The 17,252-nt window shown below is 34.6% G+C and overlaps 1 protein-coding gene across 1 annotated transcript in view; it reads left to right on the plus strand.

Moving 5' to 3' along the window:
* The window catches only part of pwn (calcium-binding EGF-like domain-containing protein pawn), a 250,346-nt gene that overhangs the window by 159,001 nt on the left and 74,093 nt on the right, over window positions 1-17,252 (plus strand). The window contains exon 4 of the mRNA XM_089647752.1: window positions 14,637-14,705. Within this exon, the coding sequence (XP_089503878.1) occupies window positions 14,654-14,705 (52 nt within the window). The 5' untranslated portion in view covers window positions 14,637-14,653. The remainder of the gene's footprint in view (window positions 1-14,636; window positions 14,706-17,252) is intronic.

Raw genomic sequence — 17,252 nt, forward strand, 5'->3', positions numbered from 1 at the left:
CAAAAACACATGCTTTTGCATTACTTTGCACCCTTGATGTGATTTTGCACAAAAATGGCACTATAAAAATCATTTATTTATTTATTTATACTGGGTTTTTACAGACGATCTCACTTACGTGAGAACAATCCAGTTACAAAAACTCAGTTAACATACAAATACACATACAAAAGCACATTAATTTTCATATACCTAAATAAAGATTAAAATATAAAATAAATAAAAACTCAAAATTAAAAATATATATGAAATACAAATATTACAGAAAAGTAAGAAACGCAAGTAATACATAATATAATCAGTGCAAGATATTATTTAACAATAGCAGATTTTTTTCTGAATCCATATAAATTATCGACCAAAATATCTACTGCTGAACATTGAATCTTATTATACAGTCGACACATTTGGGTCAGAGGGCTAAAATAGGCGGTATTATTTTTGAAAATATTCATGTGAAAAATGCTATGGTGTCTTAAACCATGGGAATTGGGGACATTTATTTCCATATTGCTAAGACATAATGTATCAAGATGGCCGTGGACACAGACATAGGAATTAATAGACGAGAAGCACAGACATAGGAATTAATAGACGAGAAGATAATGGCGAGGGGTAAAATCAACTGTTGAAGAACGAAGGGAGTGAAGCTGACTGTGATTCGTCAATAAATCAATCTGACAGTAAATAGGCATCTCGCATTATAATATCACCATTTACTTCTTAAAAGTAAAATCTGCTTTTGAATGAATAGACATTTTTACATGGGAGCGCAAATTACTCGCCACGTTATGAACAAATTTGCGAAGTCCAAATTCGGCAAAAAAATTCGGTTCTATTTTCAGAGTCGAATATTTCGTTTAAGTATTTAGTTAAGACACTTTTATAAATGTTCATAATTTACTTCCCAGCAACCAACCAGCTTTGTGATTCGCGTCCAGACGTTTCTCGATGTGATAGTAACAACTGATTCATATTATACGATGTGAATATGCTTAAAATAAAGTAAAATAATGCTTATATATGGAATGTAATACGACAATTGGGTTTATTCTCTTTTTCACATCTATTTTTACAAGTTTTCATAGTACAAGTCAACATTTTGCCGTGTTATTTCGTAAAATGAACCGATGATGCCTCGACGATAGTTCGCACAAGAATGATGACGTCACGTTTTCAAATTTCACTTGAGGCCATACGCGAGCACAGCCGGCTCCAATGGAACCGGTATGGGGGAGTGGGGATAATACGCTTTTAATCACTTAGGGCAGGTCTACTAATATTCATATGTCTATGGCCGTGGATAATTTTATGCAAACATATTAGGTCAGTCAATTGCCTTTTTTATTTTAAGTGTATTAATCTTAAAGTATTCACGACGTGCGTCGTATGATCTAAGATGGTCATGTAGTCCACATTTGAAAGATAATAGTCTAAGCATTTTTTTTAACAGATTTTATAATTTTTTCATACTTGCAATAATGTGGATTCCAAATAGTGCTTCCATATTCAAGTATATTCATCTAAATATTACTCCGAAGTGCATAGGCTTGAGTGAGAATGCTGAATGAATTTAAAAATTTCAAGATCGCTGTGTTTGCCGCCCCCTTGAAGGTGCCGCCCGCGTACGTAGCCCGCCCTGCTCGTCCACTTACGGCGGGCCTGTACTGTAATAGTCTGTATTCCGTTGTGTGAAATGCATGATAATCTTATAATATCTGGTCCAGAGCTCAGATTGAGACCAGAGAAAGTATGAAAGAAATGAGTTATCACTATGAATTAACATGTATGGAGAAGCGACAGGTGAATCTGCCCGCGAATTGTTATTATTCTACCTATTATTAATTTGTAAAGAGACTCGTATTACCGTGGAAATGTTGTATATTGTATCGCAGGAAATTTCCATTGCGCGGATACATTGAAGGTACAATGAAGTCTTCTTTCTGACATATGAAGGCAATGTTTTATTCGAATGAGAATTGGACATTGTTCCGGACCTTCTCACCTGTTTGAAATTCGCGTGGTTGACTCGCCAGATTTTACTTTCTGTTGTCTAAATTGGGAAATATATATGACATGTTTTTTTGTTGTCGCTCTCTAAACAAATATCTTCTCTTCTATCAAGCCTTATTTAAAAGTGCCACCTCTCCGTTCAACATCTCAAAATGTTGTTAGGTACTTCAAAAATTTATTTATCGCATTTCAATATGCATGATTAATGTTTTTTTCTCATAAAAATCAACCTCACTAGGACCAAGCCTGAGTCGAGGTTAACAATTAAAAATTTACGTTTGAGTGAAGTAAACATAGAGTAAGCACAAACATAAAGTAATACTACATACAACACACAAAATATTTAAAAAAAAAAGAAAAATTATGTATTTGATTTTTTACCAGTTGGGTAATTTGACAGTATATTGTAACAATATTTTTATTAGATGAGTTACCAGATGGGTAATTTGACAATATATTGTAACAATATTTGTATTAGATGAGTTGCCAGATGGGTAATTTAACAATATTTGTAACAATATTTGTATTTGATGAGTTATCAGATGAGTTATTTGACAATACATTGTAACAATATTTGTATTAGATGAGTTACCAGATGGGTAATTTGCAGAGATGTGCTTTATTTCAAATAAATCCATTTCAAATGGAAATGCAAAATGCAAAATAGATAAAAGTTTTGACCCATTTCCATTTTGCATTTCAAATGGTTTTGGGTACCCATTTTGCACATCTCTGGTAATTTGACAATATTTTGTAACAATATTTGTATTAAATGAGTTATCAGATGAGTTATTTGACTATACATTGCATCAATATTTGTATTAGATGAGTTATTTGACAATATATTGTAACAATATTTGTATAAGATGGGTTATTTGACAATATATTGTAACAATATTTGTATAAGATGAGTTATTTGACAATACATTATAACAATATTTGTATTAGATGAGTTACCAGATGAGTAACTTAACAATATTTGTAACAATATTCTATTTGATGAGTTATCAGATGAGTTATTCGACAATACATTGTAACAATATTTGTATTAGATGAGTTACCAGATGAGTTATTTGACAATACATTGTAACAATATTTGAACCATAATTAGTGGTGCTTGATATAAATAGTATAATATAAACAGAAAATTACACAATTATTTAGAATAAACTAATTTGAATGTGTGTTTCATCACCTCCCAAAAATAGTTTTTAGTTTTAGTTACTACGTTCAGAAATATCCAATTTATTTGGATTTGATTGAGAAGCGGAAATTCAAACAAATTCTCCGACTTTTACATCATCTTTAAGAAATATAGCGGTCAATATGCCAGAGGTCTGAAGGGTTAACTTCACACTTCTGTCTGTCTTTAACCACGTTCACTAAATCCAATGAATTAATCTGTTTTGCATGTTCATTCAGTGAGATAGCTTCTTTATCCCGGTGTCTTTATCCCAACTCATCCGCTTTCACGTCTCGACTTTTACTGACTACAATAGATACACACTTCATACTCTCTAAAATCTATTCGCCAATACAATACATACACTATACTGAACCTATATAATATACAGACTCTATTAATACAATTTACGGTATATATTATTGATTCAGTGTACGAAGACATCACATAGATGCATTATTCCTGTATAACTTAGTAAACCCCCGCATACCCAATTTGTACCGATTTATTACAAGTTTCTCGTCGACTCTTTAAGTTTTTAAGTTCCAAAAAAATGTTGTTTTTGAAGATAATATCTGTACATTTGTTATGCTGAAACGTTCATTTTATGAAATTGCCACGGTAGAAAAAAAATTGCAAGCTCCGAAAATTATTAAAAACACATTTTGTTCAGTTATTTAATATGTTAGAGGCATGAAAAAAATCACAGTATATTTTTAAATGTAACTAAAACATTTGTCGAGAGTATTTTGCTCTATTTCAAACGAGTCGTATTTTATTGAATATTTGGCTTAATTATTATTGTTTTTTTTTTAATTTTAGCGCGCTCCCTCTAACATTCGTATTTACATATCTCCATAGACATATGAATATTATGAATATTAGGTAGACCTGCCCTAAGTGATTAAAAGCGTATTATCCCCACTCCCCATACCGGTTCCATTGAGCCGGCTGGGCTCGCGTACGGCCTCAAGTGATATTTGAAAACGTGACGTCATCATTCTTGTGCGAACTATGGTCGAGGCATCATCGGTTCATTTTACGAAATAACACGGCAAAATGTTTACTTGTACTATGAAAACTGGTAAAAATAGATGCGAAAAAAGAGAATAAACCCAATTGTCGTATTACATTCCATATATAAGCATTATTTAACTAACTAACTAACTAACCATCACGCCGTTTCCCCGCAGGGGTAGGCAGAGAGGACGGACCGCCAAACAACTCGGTCTTGGCACACACTCCTTGCCTCATTCACATTCATACATCGTCTCATACATACTCTTCTATTATTCTGACTCTTGACATGGCCCGACTCGAGTATCTGATTCACTTGATCGTGCCATGTCTTCCTCGGGCGTCCCCGACTTCTGCTACCATTCACATTTGCATCATATATCCTCCTTACACTCCTATCTTCGCTCATTCGCTCTACATGCCCAAACCATCTAAGCGTCCCTTTCTTAATCTTACTCATTACGCTTACATCAGCCTTGCACTCTTTGCGGATCTCCACATTCCTCACACGATCAAACATGGTTTTACCACACATACGCCTCAGGGATCTCATTTCAACAGCATTTAATCTACTTTCATCCTTTCTTTGCCAGTTCCATGCCTCACTTCCATACATCAAGGTAGGTACCAGCACTCCGTTGTGGACTGCTAACTTCGCTTCTTTGGACAATTTTTTGTTAGCGCCTACGGCGTTTAGTCCTCCATTAACGGAATTACCTGCATTTACCCTTCTTTCGATATCTCTGTCAGCCTTCCCATCTCTCGTAAACATACTTCCTAAATACACAAACTCATCCACCTGCTCCAAGTATTCCTCATTCACAATTATATTGCACACTGTTTTCGTACTCTCTCTTTCAAACACCATTACTTTAGACTTACTTACATTCATCATTAACTCATTCTTCATGCATACTTCGTTCATCCTAGACACGAGAGACTGTAGATCATCTATACTATTAGCAATCAGCACCGCATCATCAGCATACAACAGGCAACATACTTTCAAATTATTCAAATTCGCGCCCAATCCCACCTCTTTCAATTCTTGCATACAATTATCCATGTATAGATTGAATAACCACGGTGACATTACGCAGCCTTGTTTAACACCTTTTGTGATATCAAACCACCCCGTAAAACCACCGTTTACCCTAACACATGCAACGCTTCCCTCATACAGAGACGCAATTGCCTGAATCAGATTCGTATTCACTCCATACTTGGATAACACCTTCCATAGCTTTTTCCTGTCGACTCGGTCGTATGCTTTTTGTAAATCTACAAAGGCACAGAAAAGTTTCTGGTTTTTTGCCAGAAACTTCTCAGTGAGCATACGCAATGAGAAGATCTGGTCCATGCACCCCCTTCCACTCATGAAAGCACCTTGCACATCCCATATTTTATCCTTTGTTTCCTTTCTTACTCTTTCAATCAAAATTCTACCATACAGCTTGCCAACTGAACTAAGCAGGCTAATAGCCCTATGATTCCCACATTCCATACGTGACCCTTTACCTTTGTATAATGGCATGATCACAGCCCTTCTCCAATCTAAAGGCGTGTAACCTTCCTTTAAACATTGGTTAAAAAGATTGCACAACCATGTGAGAATTACACGGCTACCTCCTTTAAAATATTCAGCAGCAATATTGTCAAACCCAACAGCCTTACCATTTTTCATACATTTAATCGAGCTTTCTATCTCATCCATGCTAATTTCGGTAACATTCACTCCATCGTCATTCATATCTGATTCGCCACTGGAATCACTGTCATTCACTTCGCTTTCGAAGACTTCCTCGAAATAATTCATCCATCTCTCTTTTATTTTTTCCTCATTCGTCATTATTAGCATTATTTTATTTTATTTTAAGCATATTCACATCGTATAATATGAATCAGTTGTTACTATCACATCGAGAAACGTCTGGACGCGAAACACAAAGCTGGTTGGTTGCTGGGAAGTAAATTATGAACATTTATAAAAGTGTCTTAACTAAATACTCTGAAACTAACTACGACTCTGAATAAAGAAGCTGCCTTACTTTGCCGAATTTGGACTTCGCAAATTTGTTCATAACGTGGCGAGTAATTTGCGCTCCCATGTAAAAATGTCTATTCATTCAAAGCAGATTTTACTTTTAAGAAGTAAATGGTGATATTATAATGCGAGATGCCTATTTACTGTCAGATTGATTTATTGACGAATCACAGTCATCTTCACTCCCTTCGTTCTTCAACAGTTAATTTTACCCCTCGCCTTTATCTTCTCGTCTATTAATTCCTATGTCTGTGCATATCTCCCTTTCATACTATCTTTGAACGCTTACTACATGGGCTTAAGAGGAAGCTTCAAGCCAAAATTGTTTATATTCTTGGTAAACCTTATATAATAGGTAATAGGCATTAAAATCGCTTGACAAACGGAATCTAGAAACGTTCGATTTCAAGCACATAATTGGTTTTTATTTATTTTGTAAATAATTTTATAAGAAAGCAAAAAAGTTAATCACATGAAACTGTAACAGATAATCTTAGCTATAATACTGTATTTTTAAAAAGTTGTTTCCTTTACGCGTTCATACATTTCTATTGAAAAAATATTTTTTTCAGTAGTTTACATTTATATTTTTTATTGAGTAATTTATTTATTTATTTGTATTCTACTCAAGCGAAACGATAGGAAAATCTTCAATTTATCTAAAGCATATTTTTAACAATAATATTAAATGCCCATATTTGCTGTACCTGCGCGCTCCACATGCTCTTCTGTCCTGTTCATAGTACATAGATCAATCCAAAACAAACTTTAAAAAAAATTCTTGCTTTAACAGACTATATAATAATTACAACAACATAATATCAAAAGTGGACGTTTTCAATTGCCTCCTTTCATCAGCTTTATTCATGTAGGAGTACGTAAGTAACTATTCTGTTGTTTATATTTATAATTCTGTTATGATTATGAATGTTTTCTGTACATCCTATCTTCATATGATTACCAATAAATGATAACCGTGACTATAGGTAGGAGTAGGCACATTGAAAAAAAAAGTTTTCTGAATTATTATTAACATGAGTGAGTTTTTTGTTTTTTATATTATTTGTTTGTCCTTCTTTTCTTAAGTTTTTACATAAATTTCAATTTTTTTTTTATTATGTTGTCTTATTAGAGGTACAGTCACGAGGAGGAAATCCATAATTTGTTTTATTTTGGCTTTACTAAACATTTACAAACTGATAAAATATAAACTGTCGATTTCCCGAAAATAAACAAATAATTTTACACCGTGTACAAAGTATTTTAAGTACACAGACCGTCGCGAGAGCAACTGGAAGGAAGTTATGTCGCATTGAATTGAAATGGCGTTAACCGTGTTTGATAACCAGATCTGAATAGCCAGGCACTTCCCAACCACCTTCACCCTCCAATCTTCCTTCCTTCAGCCTCACAACATCCCAATAGGGGATGCCATAGATTCACTGGCTCCAGACGGTTGGGAGCAGTTGTTAGCACAGTTAGTTGTTGCAGTTAGTTGTTGTCTGATACATTGTTGTGTGAATGTTATTTTTCAATCAGGGTAGGCAGTCGTAAAAACATTGAATGTATTTTAGGTAGGGTAGGCGGGGCTTGTGCGCCTATATGAAATGAACGCTTTTACTGATCCACGCGTCGTTGCTGAGAAAGAGTCGACAAGGGATCTATCAGCGGTCCGCTTTTGTGTGCTCTTAGCACAGATGTTCCATTCCCACGTTGCGTGAAGCCATACAAAGCATCAGATGTTTAGTGCTTTAGTCAGATTTAGTTACAATGGCGCCAGGAGTGCGTGTTTATAACGGCAGGTGCAGTTTCTCATAGGAGGGCTGTTCAAAAGTAACCACCGTTTGGCTATAAATACAAAAAAACCGCATATGCAGATGATACAGCGAAAAGACAGAGAAGATTACAGATAGGTTTTAGGTGACAATAGCTCAATTGATAGAGACGCCAGTCCCAGAATTATTAGAGTATCAGCTATAATAAAGCCCTACGTAAATACAATATTGTCGAAATTCGTCATCTATGGTTATAACGCGATATTTGCGAGCACGGTTAGACTATGATTTCGACAGTCGGAAGATAACTTTTTGGATAATGTATGATATTTATGAAGGCTTATTAATTGACAGGGGTGAACTAAATTAGCTCCTTTAACTGAAAGAAATCGTATAAACGATCCAAAAACTTAATTAATTCATCATGGATTATTTGATTGATTCCGATCCAGCATCGACAAAAGAAAGTTGTTTATAACTAACTAAACATCACGCCGTTTCAAACGATGATGGACCGTCAAACAACTCGATCTTGGCACACACTCCTTACGTCATTCACATTCATACATCGTCTTATACATACTCTTCTATTATTCTGACTCTTGACATGGCCCGACTCGAGTATCTGATTCACTTCATCGTGCCATGTCTTCCTCGGGCGTCCCCGAATTCTGCCACTATTCACATTTGCGTCAAATATTCTTCTTATACTCTTTTCTTCGCTCATTCGCTCTAGATGCCTAAACCATCTAAGCGTACCTTTCTTAATCTTATTCATTAGGCTTGCATTAGCCTTGCACTCTTTGCGGATTCCACATTTTTCCCACGATCATACGTGGTTTTACCGCAGATACGTTTCAGAGATTTAATTTCTACAGCATTCAGTCTACTTTTATTCTTCTTCTGCCAGTTCCATGTCTCACTGCTATACATCAGGGTAGGTACCAACACTCCATTGTGGACTGCTAGCTTCGCTTCTTTGGACATTTTTTGCTAGCACCAAATGCGTCCAGTCCTCCATTAATGCAGTTCCTGCATTTACCCTTCTTTCAATATCTCTGCCAGCCTTCCCATCTCTCTTCTATTTCCTCAACATTTTTCGATTTTATCACTTTCATGTTTCCATTTTCTAGACCACTCCGGGACCTTTTGACTTCCTTCCAAAACAGTTTAATGTTTTCTTGGAAGTGGTGTGTCATTTTGCTTCCATCTTCCTCTTCCAGGCGTTTCTGTCTTTCTTTCACTTCAACTCTTTTCTTGCATCCCTTATACACTTATTTCGCTCGATCCCTCTCTTCGCTGGAAGCACAGCCAGCCGCTATCAGACATAACCATCCTTTCTTCTTCCTTTCTTCCTACCTTGCGTACTTATTCCACACAGACTAGCAGATTCACAAGAAGACTTATAGATACCGTTCATTTCCTTTTGATTCAATCTCATCTTAAAATTCACATTTTTTTAATTTTTTTTTATTTTTTTTATAGTGAATACCTCACAAGAGTCCCAACTGCTCCCGTCTGGAGCCAGTGAGACTATGGCATCCCCAATTGGGGGATGTTGTGAGGCTGAAGGTAAGTGGGGAAGGGAAAGAGGAAGGTGGGGAAGTACATGGCTATTCAGATCTAGTCACTAAACACGGCTAAAGCCATTTGGAGCAACGTTTCAATTCTGAATGGTGGTCTTACACCAGGGCGATACTGGTAGTATCTTCCACTCTGGAACGTGCCGCAAATATACTATATATTATTTTAATTAATTAATTGTGAAATAACACAAATTAATCAAATAAAATTTATTTGCGCACGCCGGGTTCGAACCCGCGACCTTCGGAATGGCAGTCCAATGCGTTACCACTGGACTATGCCGGCCGTCACATATACAATAAACTAAATAACTCCCCTTTTAGTGTCGAAAAGTACATGCGACTGCCAAATGTATATTCAAGTTAATATTTCAATTTAATAGTTGTGATGTTTGGTAATAAGTTGGGTATTCAAGCGATAGATGGCACCAGTCATAAAGCTTACTCTAGAGTCCGACAGATGTCGCTAGAGTGTAGCAATTGCCTGTGGGATATTATTGTGGGACAAAAGCTTATAAAAAGAGAGAATTACCAACCCTCGGGTAATGAACAGTGTAGCTAAATCCAGACTTATTAATTGTTACGTGAATAAATGCAATTATAGTAAAAGAACCTTTCACTTTATCAAAGAGTTCCCAACACAGATATCTGCAAGTAAAGCAGAGACATAATAATAGTTTTTTTTTAATTTTTGCGTAGTCGTCTGTTGTTTAAGAATGTAATTCATAGAGAGATGCGCCAGTATTGCCAGCGTACATCGAATTCTGATTCATTGCTTTATCAACATCGGTCTGGATATCAACAATGCAACCGTGCTCGAAATTTCTGTTTAAAATCACCGGTAGTTACGCCTATGGATCCTATATTTTAAAGTTATCGATTTCCTTGTGCTAGACCCCCCGGGTTCGTGTCTCAATTGCGACCGTTGGGTAGTTTTTTTTATTATATTCCGTGTCTTATCTATTTCGTATTTTAATTTACATAAAAAATAAATGTATGTTTTTAATCAGTTGCAAAATATCGATCTGAGGGGAAAAGTCAGACAAATATGCTTACAGAGAAAGCAATAAGCGTTCAACAATATTTGATGTTTTTTACAACTAAAAACAGTGGTTACTTATTGCAACTATGAATGCATACCGGCTGGTGTAAATTAATTTCTATTAGAACGGATAAACCAGCAAAACTATGCCACTTCTTCGAAAAATACAAACTAATCCAACTCATTACAACGTAATTTATGAATGATGTATTTCACATTGTGTTGAAGTGTCTCTCGGATTCAATGATTTAATAGCAACATACTATCGGAGAAATTACTTATGTTTCGAATTTTTTCACAGTCATAATAATGTATGGTAATTTCTCCAATGACTAGTCGGTGTCGGTGCTAGTGTCTAGTGTATTTGGTAGTGGAGATGTTATTTCTGTGATTTCTAATGGCAACGCTCAGTCGATAGGTACAAAGTATTAGAAATTTAAAGCGTCTAATAAATTTAAACGAATATTATGATTGTTATTATGATTTCACTATTCCAAATTTCATCACGGTTAGTTAGTTAACCCTTCAGGCCTCTGGCATATTGACCGTTACATATAATATGCTGTCAGAAATTCTGAGAAAGAACGTAGATGAAAACTAACAATTGTTTTTGAAATGTGATGAAATATAATTTAATTTTTTTATTAGATATAAACACATATTTATTAAAATATTAAAAATTGAAATGAAACATATTTTTTTAGAAAAGGCTCACCTTATGTTTTTTCGTTTAAATACTAAAATTATTTTTTTAGTTACTTGTTTTTGGGGTGTTATGCCGTGTTGCGCTAACTCCTTCTTTAGCCATGAAAAGCCTTCTTTTGCCGTGAAAATCATAAATCATATTTGACTAAAATTATTGTTAGCGAAAAAATATACACATTTTATTAAACAAATGTATTATTAATATTAATGTCACCTTACTTTTTTGTCGTTTCATATAAAAATAATGAATAAAAAATTAACAAAGTTTCATACATTTTTCTAGTATTGCGGTCGATACCTATAGTAATAGTACAAATGAATTATTCTGTGGTTTCTTGTGGTTCTAATTTTGCATGTAAAGCTTGGTATTTTTTCATTCTTAGGACGGGTTCTTTCAGAGAATTTGAACAATTCTTCAAATTTCAAAGTTAATTTTAAAGTTTTGTTATTATTTCTGTTCTGTCAAGTAAGTGGCCTATAATGTTATAATAACAGAATTTGAATAGTAACAATTTGATAAATTGTTTAAATTCTATGAAACAGCCCATCCTAATACCTTTTAGTTAATATGTTTAACTGTAACAGTAAGGGAGGTACAAAGATTTCTATTAGACCATATAATCTGTTTCGAAAAGCGAACAAATTATCTCCACGGATAATAGCTGCTTGTATAATTAGCACGAGGAGTTGATTACATTCTACTTTGAGATGACCTTGCCAACATCCATGCCGACCGCCTTTCATCCTGGATACGCTTTTGGACTGAAGGCGAAAGTCTAGTTCACATAATTAGAATTATTTGTAAATTAGTATTAGTTGTAGACTCAACTAATAAACTATAGGTATTCTGGGTTTGTCTCCCTCGAAAGGCGTATGACAACTACAGTCACAGTCATCCGGTATAGTCATAGTCGCTGTGCGTAGATACACAAATGCAAAGATATTAGAAGAACGAGATATGCTATGTTGGCCGCCGGACCGTAGGCGGAGTACTACCTAATTAGGGTACTTTGAACGGTATTGGGACGTGTACGCACAGTAATCTGTTCTATGTATTAGTGCGGCTACCTTAGCGTAAGCGAAGGTGTGCAGTAGTATTGGTGAACAAAACCGGCGACACTGGGCAAAACAATTCCACACAGTATGAACTGCTCATAGCACATCTCGTTCTTCTAATATCTTTGCACAAATGTATGCTGACCGACCGAAGAGTTTCAGCAGAAACCAAAACCTAATTTCGGCTTCTGTTTTGGTCAAGGTCGCAGCCTAAACTGAAACTTAATAAATAAATACTTCTAAATAATTCTAAAAAAACACTCTTTATTCCAAAATTAGTCGTTTTTATTGTTAAACTTTGTAGAAGTTCATTAAACTTAGTGTTGAATAAAATACACCAAGAAATAATGAAAGCCATCAATTTTAATAATAAATTGGTTTACTTCCAGCACTTTTTGCTTCGTTGTTATATGACAGTCGGGTACTTAAATGGAATTACAAATATCTAATAATAGTTGTTATTTATTTGTATTTTTTTATAATATAAAAAAAAACAACATTTTATGCTTTTGAGTGTCCAACTAGGAAGATTTCCCGTTTTAGGACAGTCAAATTTACAGGTTTCAAGTTATCCTAGAGGAATACAGGATTTAAGACTAGAGAAAATAAGTTTGTAAAAGCGAGGATACATAAAAAGAAACATAAAAGGCGTTCGTGATAAATAATTGTCAAATTACATTTTAGTATATTTATACATCTTATTTTATTAAATTATATTGATCTATTGACAAAAGGGTCGCTGCTTAGCTGTACATTCCGGATTTCTGCCGGAATTGCAGCTGGCTTTTAACTTTTAGCAATGCTTTTCATACAATATATGCATAACAAATAATCAAAATAAAATTAAAATTATATCAAATCCATAATTCAAATTAAAGAAAATAAAAATCACATTCAAATCAAATAATATAATCACAAACACAAGTAGATATCCCTTTCATTGTAAATTCCATCAATGATGATTTTGTTGCGTCGATGATGCGTCGGTATTCAAATAACAGTGGTATTTCAATCTAACGTTTTGACGTAGATTGAAATACCACTGAATTAATCAAATTATACATTTGACACATTTGATGTAACTTCCTTCTGTTCGACTATTTAGTTTCCTATGCCGCGCCCGATAGAAGTGAGGCGAGATACTCTCGGATATTATAGCAATATCGGACACATGTCGTGCATTTTGGACACATTGGACTTATTTCAATAAAAAGGGAACATACACTGTGTCTCCATAGTTCAATATTGCGTGAACAAGACTATGTAACTAATTGAAGTAAATAAACAAATCAGTCTAGTCTTTAATAGTATTTGTATGTTAGACAACAGAAACACAATAATTAATTATTAAGTGAACGATAAACTTGCAAATAAAAACTGTTCAAAGTTAATCAAGGTAGTATTAGTAATAATGGAGGTTAACATAGCAGATATAAAATCAATGTCCAGGTGTTTCTATCTGAAGTGACCAGTCTGCTTTCTATATCTGTTTGTAAATAATAAAATTAGATAGAGCCTAGAAACTCGCCCTTGTGGTGATTTATCACGAAAACGGCGCTACAAAAATGATCTAAATGAAAATGAAAAACGAACTGATGATTCGGCTATTTTTTGACCGAAACCGTAGCTGAAACTCGTTTATCCACTCGAGCGATTTTTGGTATATTATGGCAAATTTATAAAAACGTTTTGAGCGATCGCTTATCATGATTTGCCAATTAATAGAACCTAAAAATATGGGATGAAAGACGAAATCTAGATGGATTCATTGAATTTAAACCGCAATAAGCAGTTCATATATTTCCAAATTAATATTTTGGGAAATGATTGAAATAATGTTGTAAAAGTATATATGTACATCCAATCGCTCGAGTGTTTTTATCGACTAAGCCGAAACAGAAACATCGGTCGGTCGCTACAAATGGAGCCTAAAGAATTCTGATTTGTGTGAATTTGGATATATTCAAACAGAGCGCATCAAGGAATAATGTCCCTTCATCGCTTTCCTATATTTATCTTCACCAACTCTCTTCCACCATTCGAAGAAGAAGTTATCCTAACAACTAAACAGTAATCCCATAACACCTCTGTCCGCCTCTGATATCCGGATACATCCCTTTACTAATGATTATAATGTTGTTCCAGGTTCCTCAGGGGATAGGGGAGTAGTTTGTTGGTACACCTCGGGGCCAGTCGGGGCTCCTATGGGCGGGGCGCAGCGCTAGCGCACACAGTATGGAGTGGCGGGGCGCGTTCCTGGCGCTGCTACTGGCGGTCACCACAGCAGGTAAATGCCATTTGTATCTTATTCTTTACTGTCGACATGGGCAGATGATATGTTCATATTCAAGTTGGAAACAGGTTTACAAATCAGTAGATTTGAATGGAAACTGTGCCCTTTGGTTCTAGCTCATTTTGCACACGCTCTGTCTATTTTACACTTCCCTGTTCATCGTATATCGCCATCATATTTCATTGGAATAATGTCTTTGAAATTTAAGCAAAAAATGGTCAGAATTTGAAATCATGAATCGCATTACTCGTTTTTTTCTTTATTCTTTGATTATGGTAGAATCTTCGTACTTTTGTTGAAATTATTGATGCTCTGAGGAACTAGAGTCATTGATCTCTCCAGCACCGGTGCATAGTCAAGAAATACGTTAAAACGCGCGCTTAACATTTGTATACGGTTGACATTTATCTCATATGAGAACGGGTCGTTTCTACGACTCGTTCTTGTATTAAACAACTCGTCTGTGGAACGATTTTCCGGCCTCCGTATTTCTTCTACCCAATCTCTTCATTCAATCCTTCCTCTCCTCAAAAAGACCCTTCACACAGCAACCCCAGTGATGACGCAGGCCCTTTGTTTATTGTGTAAAACCCTGGTAGCCCCTGATTTTTTATATCAGAAAAATTGTGCTCTAAATTGTGCCTTAATTAGAAGCAAAATAATTTTATTCTCACAACATAATTCATTACAAAACAATTCAAATTTAAGCAAAAAATTAAATAAATTCACTATTTATGTAGGTGTAGGTGAATTATTAAATAAGAATTTACTCATCAATACATATATAATTATCAAATTTCTCCCCCATTTATTTATAGGACAGCTGTTTTCAAATAATAATTTGAAAGTCATCGTGTTAATAGAGTTTCAATATGATGCTGCGATTAAATGAAGGAGCCAGTAACAAACTAAATCTGTTTGTGGAAATCAATGAAAGCTGAAAAAGAAAGTTAGAGACTAATGACTTGGCGTATTGAAATGTGGATCACGTCATTACATAGACTTCATTATAATACTAGTAATATATCTCATTCGTCACATCTAGACACACTGATCCTTAGATTCCTACCCATTTCTCTTACCCTTTACCTACCCGGAACTTCCTCTCCTTACTTTCATGGAAAACACCCTCCACACAGCATCCATAAAAATGATTCCCTGAGGGAAATTATTATTAATTAACCCCACACAAGGCCATCTAAAAAAGGTACCATCAACAAATAAGATGTGCACTTCTTTTAAAACATTGTCTAAGGATATCCTGTCTGGAGACAGTCTACTTTACAAATATTATATTTGAATAAGACTGGGTACATTTTCCGATTAGTTTATTTTCTGTAAGTTCAACATATGAACTGTTTACTGCAGCTTAAAGAAAATGAATCCACCTAGATTTCGCCGTTTATCCCAAATTCTTCTGTTCTATAAATTGGGCACATTATGACAAGCGATCGCTCAAAGCCTTTTTGCAAAATTGCATTAATATCCCAAAAATCGCTCGAGTGAATAAACGAGTTTCGGCCACGATTTCAGTAAAAAAAATTAATTATTATTTGATAATCAAATCAGGTTTGGTATTATTAGTAACAATAATATGGTTAGAGAATTTATTTTAGACTAGCTGAAATCCCCGGCGTTACCCGTGCTTCACGCAGATTTTTCCGAAATTAGATGAAGACAGTAATTTAACTCTTATTTTGAACGTTGAGTGTGAAAAATTTCGTCAAGAAGTCTCAACATTCTGTTTGAGTGGGAGGAGGAAATTCCTCTTTTTTTTTAGATCAAGTGTGCAAAATGTCATCGATCTCGGAATAAAACTGTAGATTTGTATACAAATCAAATCGACTTCGCCCGCCACAGACACTTTTATTTATGTAAATAGATTTGGGTGAGTTGACTAATTAATTTTTGCACAACTTTTGTTAATGGTCCGTTAATCAGTCAAGATTTTAAGAATTGTTTATATTTTTGCCAGGTAGGTTATTTGAAGTTTCTTTGTCCAAACGTTGTATTTGTTTTTAATTGTCTTGTTTCTTCAGTTAGGTTATTTGAAGTTTCTTTGTCCTAAAGTTGTATTTGTTTTTAATTGTCTTGTTTCTTCAGTTAGATTATTTGAAGTTTCTTTGTCTAAACGTTGTATTTGTTTTAAAGTGTTTTGTTTCGTCAGGTAGATTATTTGAAGTTTCTTTGCCCAAACGTTGTATTTGTTTTTAATTGTCTTGTTTCGTCAGTTAGATTATTTGAAGTTTCTTTGTCCAAACGTTGTTTTTGTTTTTAATTATCTTGTTTCGTCAGGTAGGTTATTTGAAGTTCTTTGCCCAAACGTTGTATTTGTTTTTAATTATCTTGTTTCGTCAGGTAGGTTATTTGAAGTTCTTTGCCCAAACGTTGTATTTGTTTTAGATTCTAAGAATTATTCTCTTTGGTTATTTTGTACATTTTAGGTTGAGTATGTTTCTAATATTTTAAAATAATAAATATGTAGTATGTTTTGTCTGCTATCATATGCCAATGTTCTAGCTATTTTAGATTCTGTCTTTA

The sequence above is a fragment of the Hesperophylax consimilis genome, chromosome 27, assembly GCF_061612785.1.
Source record: "Hesperophylax consimilis isolate HC1 chromosome 27, BYU_Hcon_1.0, whole genome shotgun sequence".
Lineage (NCBI taxonomy): Eukaryota > Metazoa > Arthropoda > Insecta > Trichoptera > Limnephilidae > Hesperophylax > Hesperophylax consimilis.